At 36.2% G+C, this 11,148-nt stretch overlaps 1 protein-coding gene across 1 annotated transcript in view; it reads right to left on the bottom strand.

Moving 5' to 3' along the window:
• Window positions 1–16: 16 nt before the first annotated feature.
• The window catches only part of LOC107599166 (apoptosis-inducing factor 3-like), a 31,845-nt gene continuing 20,713 nt past the window's right edge, over window positions 17–11,148 (bottom strand). The window contains exons 7-19 of the mRNA XM_016290682.1: window positions 9,220–9,332; window positions 8,972–9,058; window positions 8,279–8,370; window positions 7,919–8,049; window positions 6,835–6,950; window positions 5,971–6,042; window positions 5,493–5,556; window positions 4,756–4,832; window positions 4,232–4,349; window positions 4,016–4,114; window positions 3,823–3,898; window positions 2,490–2,594; window positions 17–339 (exon numbers count right to left, since the gene is read on the bottom strand). Coding sequence (XP_016146168.1) covers window positions 297–339; window positions 2,490–2,594; window positions 3,823–3,898; window positions 4,016–4,114; window positions 4,232–4,349; window positions 4,756–4,832; window positions 5,493–5,556; window positions 5,971–6,042; window positions 6,835–6,950; window positions 7,919–8,049; window positions 8,279–8,370; window positions 8,972–9,058; window positions 9,220–9,332 — 1,193 coding nt within the window. The 3' untranslated portion in view covers window positions 17–296. The remainder of the gene's footprint in view (window positions 340–2,489; window positions 2,595–3,822; window positions 3,899–4,015; window positions 4,115–4,231; window positions 4,350–4,755; window positions 4,833–5,492; window positions 5,557–5,970; window positions 6,043–6,834; window positions 6,951–7,918; window positions 8,050–8,278; window positions 8,371–8,971; window positions 9,059–9,219; window positions 9,333–11,148) is intronic.

Raw genomic sequence — 11,148 nt, 5'->3', positions numbered from 1 at the left:
GAGAGAGAGAGAGAGAGAGAGAGAGAGAACTGTCCCGTCTAGAACGGAGGGTTAAAAACCAGGTATGGCTCATTTGTTAGTGCTGTGAATGGATCCAGGCCCGGAGAGGTGCCACCTCACGGGGACGATGTTCTCAGCACGGCCCAGGTGCTCGGGTTAGGACGGCGTACGTCTCCCATCTAGTGTCCCACTTAACCAACTGCAGCTGCAGCACTAAGACTACGTCTGTTACAGGAGATCATCCAAGTTTGGCAAGGAAAACTCAAGGAGCTTGCTGTGCTGAGCTGATCACATCCTCACTGCGAGCCTTTGTCGATCAGCCATGACATGTCTCCTGTCCTGCAGGAAAATAATACAATGCAGAATATCGAAAATCGGTCAATGTCCTTTTTAGTTAAGAAGGTTCAAATGCAAGTAGTATGTGTCAGAGTTATAATCATTAACTAAAACTGTTAAAATATTTTTTGTTAAATGAAATAAAGCTAAAAAAAATAAAATATTAGGTAAATGGAAATTATAAAGTGAAATTTAAAAATTCAAGTTCAAAAAAACACCGAACTAAAAGTACAACGGGCATAAAAATAAACTCAGACCGATGAGCTTTGTAAAAATCGTTTCAGAAAGGCGGGGCATAGAGGAGAAACAATAATGTACAGTATGTGGAAAATAATGTGTTTTTTGAACCTTAAACACATTTCATTACACCAAATACACAAAATAATGTTCTTTTTAGCACCATCATATGACCCCTTTAAATAATAATATTAAAAAAAAATTTAAAAAGAGAAAGAAACAACAAAAATACAAAAAAATTAAATTAAAATGTAAAAATATTAAAATAAAAATTACAAATATAAAAATTAAAGCTAATTCAAAATAAAAACATCTTAATGGGCCCTATTTTAACTAAGCGCATGGTCTAAAGCGCACGGCACAGGTGAGGGCGTGTCCGAATCCACTTTTGCTAATTTAACGACGGGAAAACGGTCGGTGCACCCGGGCACATGGTCTAAATGGGTTGTCCTTATTCTCTTAATGAGTAATGGGTGTTTTTTGGGCGTAACGTGCAATAAACCAATCAGAGTCTCATCTCCCATCCCCTTTAAAAGTTGCGCTCGCGCCATGGCAGGTTCGCTATTTACATGGCGGAATGTAATTTTTCATTTTGAAAAATGTTTGTGTGCTGCTGCTGTGCTTTGCTTATTACACTTTGTGTAATAAGCAAAGTGTATGCGCGTTGTACAATGGCTTATAGGCGCATATTATTAACGCGCTCTTTAAATAACAAAGAAAAAATATTGCGCCAGACTTTAGACCAGGTTTGAGTAGTCTATTTTCAGTTCCTCAAAAAAGCAATACGCCAACAATGCGCCTGAACACATCACTTTTTTAGACCAGCACGCCCAATGGGCGCAAATGCATTTGCTATTTAAAGGGGTCATTTGCACAAATTCGAACATCTGGGTTGTGCTGTTCTGTTGTAAATAAATCTTAACCAATGATTCCTAATTGCATCTACTTCCAGAAGGCCAAATAAAGTGCTTTTGGTGCTAAAGTGCTTTTGGCTGCATCAACACTACTGCTGTTCATGAAACCACGCCTTCTTTCTTTGCATGCACATTTGGGTGACATTATGCTAATATTTCCACATAGTGAGGTAGACATGTGGGGGCGTGTTAGAACGAGCCGTTTTAGGTAGGCGTAGCTGACTCTTAACTTTTATAAAGAATATATAAAATATAAGTAAAAGTATAAAAGTCTTTGCAACTTTACAGATCTTCTTTATGCACCAAGAGCTTGTAACACTCCAAAGAGAACGGAAAACTTGAAATCGCATCATATGACCCCTTTAAACAATATGGCGCAGGATGGGAAAATAAGAACTGCGTCGGGCTCAAACTAGCAAAAACACTTGCGCCGCATTGTGCCGGGTGTATGATAGGGCCCAGTATGTTAACAATACTAAAATAACACTGGTGCACGTCTTATGTTAGACACAATGTAAAATAATGTAGGTCATGTTTCCACACTTGCCAGGTTGCACAAACATTCTTGAATTAAGAGTAAACGCTTTTGAATGAGGCAAAAATAAACTCATTGTAATGGGGATTTTCTCATACTCTGTGTCGTAAACTGAAAGAAGTCTCTTATGCTCACCAAGGGGCATTTAATTGATCAGAAATACCGTTAAAAAACAGCAATATTATGAAATATTATTAAAATTTGAAATCACTCTTTTCTATTTGAATATATTTGAATATGTAATTTATCCCTGTGATGCAAAGCTGAATTTTCAGTATCATTACTCCAGTCTTCAGTGTCACATGATCCTTCAGAAATTGTTCTAATATGCTGATTTACTTATTATATTTCTTATTATAATCAATGTTGAAAACAAGTCTGAACTGTCACTTTTGCTTTGACATGTTTAAACCATGGAAAATCTTACTACATCTGTTGTTTTCTGTGAAAATAGAAAATGTTCTTACTCCACGTCACGTTTCCTAATCGTCTTTCCAGAGCCAAAGACTTCTGCAACCCGTGACACAATGGGGTCGTAGTTCATACTGGCCACGGCCACCACCTCCTCACTCCTGTAATCACCGCAGATTAAACACACAACACACACGGGAAATACTGTAAGAACTCAAATATTTGTAAACTCTGCTACAACAGCAATAATGTAGTATAATATTAAATACTTCTGTAAATCATACAATAATACATTTTTAAATGTTCTGACGTAAACTGAATAGTGCTTGTCCATGCAAGACTCACAGTCACAATGCAATAGTTGCCAGGTCATTTCTAAGCAGTTGCTAAGGTGTTCATGAGTGGGTTTAAAGGAATGGAAAAAATACTATGGAAGTCAATGGCTACCAGCAACTGTTTGGTTATTAACATTCTTCAAAATATATTCTTTTGTGTTTAACAGAAGAATTTCATATAGGTTTGGATGGAACAACATTCCATGCAAGACTCACAGTCACAATGCAATAGTTGCCAGGTCATTTCTAAGCAGTTGCTAAGGTGTTCATGAGTGGGTTTAAAGGAATGGAAAAAATACTATGGAAGTCAATGGCTACCAGCAACTGTTTGGTTATTAACATTCTTCAAAATATATTATTTTGTGTTTAACAGAAGAATTTCATATAGGTTTGGATGGAACAACATGGGGGGGGGGGGGGGGGGGGGTGAACTGTCCCTTTAAGTATGTTGCAGTGTGTTTGCATAAAACACTAACTCTGTATAAGCAATTATAACGGTGATATTTGCCTTAGCAAGTGACGCCCAGTAAATCTGGTTATTATTTTGATCTATTTCTTTCATCTGTGAGATTAAGATCTTTTTTCACTTTGATTATATACTTATATAGTTTAGTCCCTGCAACTCATTTTAATCAGAGACTCAGTTATAACTAATCAATAATGCTTTCTGAGTAAATCACTTGTGTAAAAGATTTAAGTTGTCAATTGTTTTTTATTGAATTTTTAAAAAAATATATTATTTTTATATTATTATTTTTAAGTACTCTGATCAGTTACATCAATAAAACGACATGATTAATTCATAATTGTATGAACCCCATTTAATCTGACTACATACAGTTGTTTTATTAAATTATAAAACAATTAGAATAAAACAAAACAATAAAAATATATGATTATTGCAATAGTATAGTACCATAAAATAAAAAAATGAGTACTTCATAATAATATATAACAATATAATAATTTCCTTATCTAAATTAGAAATGATTTTTGATGTGATCGTTTTAATGCCTGGCTCAAATTAAGAGAAATAAGTACCAAATCAACTCACTTTGTGTAGAATGCCACAAATTTCAGCTCATCCAAATCTCCCTGGATGACCACATCATCAAAGCCATCTCCATAACCTTGACAATAAGATTAAAAAGCACTTGTGATGCATCAGAGGAGCACTGACACTGAAACTAAAGTGTGGCGCTTTTTTTTTTTCATGTGTATTTTTAGTGCTAGACATTTGTCCTTACCTGCATATCGTATGCTTTTCCCAAACATTGCTGTCCAGAAATAAGGCACCGTTTTAATGTCTGAGGCTTTTCCCATTATGCTAAGTGCAGCCACTCTACCTGTGGTGGAAGACCACGTAAAAATTTAAAAATGAATGAAATTATATTTATTATTCATAAAAAATGGCATCTTTGGCATAAGCACGTGAATATATCCCAATGTGCTACAGGTCTTACCGTGTACGTGAGCCATCTGCCAGTGGGGTATGTTCACCTTCTTATTGCTACGTAGAGCTAGAGGAAACGTTACCACATCACCCCCAGCGAAGACCCCGTCAATGTTCGTCTGCATGGTCTGAAAGGGTTAAAGGTATATGTTTACATACGCTTTGTACTGTAGCTTGTCTTTTGTAGCTTATTATCATAAAATACTCTAAAACAACAATTTATTACAGCTACAATAGACACAAGCATGGGCAGATTAGCACAGGTTGCAGAAACACACACGTTCTGAATGGCACCAGATGTTAATGTGCTAGAAGATGCAGTAACAGATGTACAGTACATATAATTAATTAATAATGAATAATTTATGCATTTAGCAGACGCTTTGACTTACGGTGCGGTGCATTCAGGCTATACATTTTTTACCAGTATGTGTGTTCCCTGGGAATCTAACCCACAACCTTTTGCGCTGCTAATGCAATGCTCTACCATTGAGCCACAGGAACAAATGGAACAGCAGTGCTCAAAGACTGAACCTTATTGACTGGGATGAATCCTTTGGAGTCCATGTGCACTCCGCTCTGCTTCAGGAATGCTGTGGCTGGACTGGAGCCTAAACACACACACATACTTATGATCAGGAGGACCCCAGAACAAATTTGTATTTTATATTGGGGCATGTTGTCATATGTGTTTTAAATCTTTGCTTTGCTTTGTTTCATGAATTGTTTTGTATTTCATAAATGTTTTACTGTTTAAATCTTGCTGAAAAGCCTAGTTAATTGCAAGTTTAGTAATGTGACAACATGCCCCACTATGTTCAGTGAATGTATTTTAATACACACACACACACACACACACACGCACACATGCTACTGTTCAAAAGTTTGGGGTCAGAATTTTTTTTAAAGAAATTAATACTTTTATTTAGCAAGGATGTGTTGAATTGGTCAAAAGTGACAGTTAAGACTTTTAGAATGTTACAGATTTTTTCTATTTCAAAGAAATGCTGTTATTTTGAATGTTCTACTCATCAAAGAATCACAGAAATAAGCTACATTTTAAAATATATTTTTTTTCTATATATTTACAGTTTCAAATGTAATTTTGATCAAACAAATGCAGCATAAGTGAGCAAAAGAGACTTGTTTCAAAAACCTTAAAAATATATATATTTATTTTTGTAGCCAAGACTACAATGGGACTTGAAATGGGAAAGTGAGAGAAAAAATGAAAAATGAGAAGCCAAATTTCAGTAATCACACAGACTCACCTATGCCAATAACACAGACGTCAGCTCTCAAGACTTTGCCACTTTTTAGAACCACTTCTTTTAACTTTTGAAACAAAAATAAAAATCAGTTTAACGTTAATGTCATAGTTGCCCATTTTCTTACCACCATGACTTATAATACAGTGTCCAAATCTCATTATGTTATTTCTTTAGGAAGAAATATTTATCAAAGTGTAATTTCATAATAGATCACAGTTCTGCTTATTCTCAATTATATATTTACTTTGCTGACTGTGTGCTCACTTGTGTTATGAGTTCTGGCCTTTCAGCCCAGGGCCAATCCATTATTGCAAAAGCCATGTTTGAAATTATTCAAAGCTAAGCAGTGTTACTGTGAGAGCAGATGTAATTAATCACTCTACAGGAACGAGAGCAAGAGAAAGAGAGGGACAGAGAGAGAGAGAGAGAGACAGCCCTACACTTCACTGAACTCTTGTTTCTCTCACTTTCATGATACCTGTCCATTATGCCCTCGCATCTCCCACACTTCGTTCAACATGTAGAACTTCACCCTGTTTGACTCGAACAGCTGAAGAGAGAAGCAAAATGAAATAATTAAATGAGAGAAATACTACTTGAATATAGGTTTAATGTGGTTACAGCAAGGAATAATATATAGTCAGCAAATCATTTTCACCCTGTCAGAGTTTATTACGTAAGAAGAGAAAGACAGCACACTATGAGAGATAAGAGAGGTGTGAAACTAGCATGAAACAGCAATGAGAGAAATTAGTGTTCAAGGACAACAAACAGTTATATAGTTTAATGTCATACACACTCTATTTTAATTTAAATTGTATTTATTTAAACATGCTGAGCTTATAAAATGTGTTAAATTAATGCCAAAGCAAATGCAACTGATTTAACATCTACTAAAATATATTGTTAAAACGTAATAATTTTTTTAACATATCTACTCAAAGAATATATACACCAGAGATGCCGAACCAGGGCCCCATGACCTTTGATTTGGCCTTCCATGCCATATCATAAGAGGGGAAAAATAAGAAAAAAATATATATTTCTACTTTTTATTTCTAATTCTCTTTTTTTATTTCTAATTTATGATTTTGTTTTAATATGCTTTGTTTTATTTTTGCATTGAAATATAGAGAATACAGTATAAGTGAATTTCATTTTTTTTAAATTACAATATAGCTGGGTATAATGTAAACAATGTAAACCCTCAATGAAATTAGATTTTTGAACCTTCATAAAAAAGTTTGGGCACCTCTGATGTACGCCATTCAACAATTATGTAATGCTTAAATCTTAATATTCTTATTTATTTCATTCTATTTATCTAGTTATTTTCTGTCACCTTCATCAAGGCTTTTCCCACTTTCTCTCCGAGTGCTTTACGGAATGGCACGGCCTCTATGCCGATCACAGACACTGAGTGAGCCTTATCTGTGAGAGCTGCTGCCACCTCCATACCTGAACACAGGACAGTGCATATAATCATTGCCAACACTATGGATATATGGAAAATATATAGTATTATGTTGTCTAATGCAATGACACGGATTCATCTTAAATTGTGGCTTAAAGGTGACATATCATGAAAATCTGACTTTTCCAGGTTTTAAGTGCTATAATCAGGTCCCCGGTGCATCTACCAACCAAGGAAACGTGAAAAAGATTAACCCAGTAACTTTGTTTTGGTAAGACTTTTTCTGCAAGCGTCTGAAAAATAGAGCGCGTCTGATTTCACTCCCCTAGTGACGTTGCAAAGGGATCTCATTATAATATTACCGCCCCTTAATCTGTAAGTTTCCACCCACGGCGCCATCATTTTGATATATTGCTGCTGCCACACAGATCTAAAATAAACATGGCATTTATTTCCCAGCTGTTTACCTTCACAGACATAACCGACTGTTTTTGTAACTCGTGTGTTTTTAAGGTAAACTTGTGTGTGAATGAGAACTTAGTGTAGTACTCACATGCTGTGACAGCCGCTTTCTGTCCGTGTGCTTCGGATGTGCGCGCTCAGAAAACCGTATATCAGAAGTTTCAACTCATATGGTTTAAAGCGCATGATTTCAGCGATAAACATTATAATCAGAACCAAAACAGATGTTTTTTAGCAGGTCCGAGCTGTAATGCGCAGCTCTATTCTGGAAAAGGGGGCGGGGAGCAGCAGCTCATTTGCATTTAAAGAGAAAGGCACGAAAAACAGTCTGTTTCTGCTTCCACTCAAAATAGGCATTTTCAAAATGATATAATAAATGATCTGTGGGGTATTTTGAGCTGAAACTTCACAGACACATTCTGGGGACACCAGAGACTTATATTACTTATTGTAAAAAGGGGCATAATGTATCTCCTTTAACACTTTTTGGAGCTATTAATTAACTACATAGAGAATACATACAGTATGTAAATTTCACATAAGCTCTTACCAATAAATGAGGTTCCAACTATGACAGCATTCTTACTGCTGGCGAGTGTTGCGATGCTGTTCGCATCTTCTGGTGTTCTGAGGTGAAACACATTTCCCACATCTTTGCCTTTGTAGCTCAGAGGTTTGGGTCTGTAAAGATAAAACGTATTAATAAAAAGCAACAACAACAGAAGTATTATTTTATTAATACTTATTATTATAGTATATTATTTTTGCAGAAACTGAGAAAGGTTTTTTAAACGACTCTAAAAAGTTCAAAAGAGCATTTATTTGAAACTGAATTTTTTTTTGTTTAAAAAATAAAATGAAATCTAAACTTTTGAATTCAGGCTCATTTGGTAGCTGTAGACATGTTTACCTGCTCCCTGTGGCAATGAAGAGTTTTCGATACTCCATTTTAAAACCATCCCGAAATGTCACAGTCCGTGTCTTCACATCCACAGAGACAACCTGTGAAGAACCATATGGTAATTTATGTAATTCTGCATATTCATTTGTAAAAATTACAGATTTAGACATACAACGAAGCACACAGCGCTTTCACGACATGGCGGCGTCGGCAACAATACTACAGCGAGAATAAAAGTTACGCCTTCTTTCTTTGCGTGAACATTTGGGCGGTGTTATGCAAATCTTCCCACATCGTGACGTAGACATGTGGGGGCGTGTTAGAACGAGTCGTTTTAGGTAGGTGTGGCTGACTCTTAACTTTTATAAAGAACATATCTTTGGATCTGAGACTTTAGTCTTTGCAACTTTACAGATCTTCTTTATGCACCAAGAGCTTGTAACACTCCAAAGAGAAAGGAAAAATTGAAATCGCATCATATGACCCCTTTAAATAAAGTGTCATTTCAGTAACGGTACCAAAAAAATATCATAGAATACTTGGAGTTGTTTGAAAATACCATAGTATTTCCATCGGATCACTGTATAATGGTACCACCACAGAGTACTTTGTAATAGTTAAAAGACACAGAATCACTTTTATAAGTGTTTTTCCTCAGTAATTAAAGAAAACCATTGTACATTTCAGGTTAAGTGTTCTCACCTCTTTCTCTAATAGTATCTCTATGTCGTGCGTTTGAAAGAAGTCAGATGAGCGCAGCTGAAGCTGCTCAGCTGTGCTCTCTAAACACTGAAAAAAGAGGGATGGGCATCAAATCAATATCATATTTGCTGAATTTTAGCATGTGCGCGGTCAAACTAAAATCTTCTGTTGGAAAAGCAGTCTTATATTCATTTGATATTGTAAAACTTTGTTCCCACACTGTTCTATAGACTGTTCTGTGTACAAACCTTACTCAGTTTAGGCCTGTCATAAGGCAGATGTGTGTCCATGGTGCACATGACTATACGGTCAGTGAAACCCTCCTGCCTCAGAGTCTCAGCGCACACCAGACCAGCAGGACCTGAGTGAGAACATCAACAGAGGTCAAGAGGAGCATTGTAAGGTGGCACCTTCATCTTGAACGTTAATCTGAATATAAATGCATGATTTTATTTGATGCTTCGGATGTCATCTCTTAAACGTTATCTTTTTTTCTAACTTAACAAGCAGTAATAGCATTGCCTTGTGTTTAAAGATGGCATTTAACCTTTGGACCTATTAAGTCTGTTCCAAATGTAGAAAATCAGCTGCTTATCTAAGCTGTCATAAAACATTTATAAGAAATAAAAATAAAATCAGTTTGGGGCAGGAAATGATTTAATGAAATGGATAAGTGTAATTCATGATGGCATATTAAAGTACATTTGTACATTATCCAGTTTCATCACCCACAATTAAACAGACAACAGGTTTTATCAGATTTGAAATAGTTAACCATGGGTCATTCTAAACCTGGGCTTAACAATTAATTAATTAATAGGTATTCATAAGCTTACGTTTCACTTTGTACATTCAAAACCCTGGGTTAACGTTCTTATTTGAGATTGGACAAACACTGCACGTGATCGGTCTAGACGCGGCGGCGGCGGCTCTGAATTTGCTCGTTTTCATATTCTATATATTGCTGTCTGCATTATCAAGTTTTCCTTCAGTGCACTTTTCGGACTTTAAAGGTAAGAATAAAACAGTCTTCACTCCAATTAACCTGTTTTCTGTCACCATTGAATATTTCCCCCTCAAACGCTTGTAAGCGCGCGTTGTTTCCGTTACTATCTAAGGGTGCTGTGTGGAGTCAATATAATGCCACATATATATGCAAAATAATAAAGTTTTGCAAAAGAAAATTAAGTATTGCGAGAAAAAAAAGAATTTTTGCAAACAAAAATAAAGAATTGCAAAATATAAATTAAACAGCACAAAAGCAATGATTTTGCAATACATATTTTCCATGGCCATATCTACTAATTTATTTGCAACGCTGCTTTTATTTTGCGTTTCAGTCAAGTTTGAGCTTGCAATACCGTTTTTCCCTTTGCACTTCACGTTTCTGCGCGTCTCGCGTTCTGACACTGTTTTGACATGGGGGTGGAGTCAAGGGACGGGGGTGTGTACAACAGGCCTGGGCATGCCTCCCTGGAAGTGATGTCATCGGCCCGAGACGCAGCTCACTGATCCAGGCACCATCGTTGAGCAGAGGCATGCAGGTGGATTTATTAGTGGCGGGTTATTTTCTTTTGCAAAACTTTATTATTTTGCATATATATGTGGCATTATATTGACTCCATAGTGCTGCTTTCACATCTGTGGTTCAAAATCAGCTCATGGTCTGGACCAAGGGCAACAAATTATACATTGTAGCATTTTCCTGCCGTTTTAAAATACTTGAAAAGGAGGCACGCGATTGCGTGACATAGCTGTAATATTTTAACACAGCATTGTTTCAAACTGTAGTCTACACGAAATAGACCAACTCTAACTGAAAGAGGTAAAAAGCGGTGCTGAAGTAAAAAAAATGGGGTGAAGAAGAACGACGATAACCCGGGCTAAGCGCAGGGTGAATTTCAGGTAAATTTCAGTTTTACGGTGCACTGAAATCTAGGTAACGTTAGTTCTATATCCTAGCTAAAGAGGTTACTGGATTGTAAAGCTGTCCACCTTATTTTCAACATGGAAGTAAGCCGATTTCTGTGAATGTGTGAGACTTCCGGTTCATTAGCCGCTGCAAGGAAACAAGTTAACGAGAAGAATAACAAAGTGCAGTAAACGGTAAAACTGCACGCACTACAAACTAGTGTGTTCATAATTAAGATAATACATTAAAATAATATGGTAAGACA

This window comes from Sinocyclocheilus grahami, unplaced genomic scaffold, assembly GCF_001515645.1.
Source record: "Sinocyclocheilus grahami isolate Dianchi unplaced genomic scaffold, SAMN03320097.WGS_v1.1 scaffold261.1, whole genome shotgun sequence".
NCBI lineage: Eukaryota > Metazoa > Chordata > Actinopteri > Cypriniformes > Cyprinidae > Sinocyclocheilus > Sinocyclocheilus grahami.
This window is presented reverse-complemented; position numbering and strand designations above follow the sequence as displayed.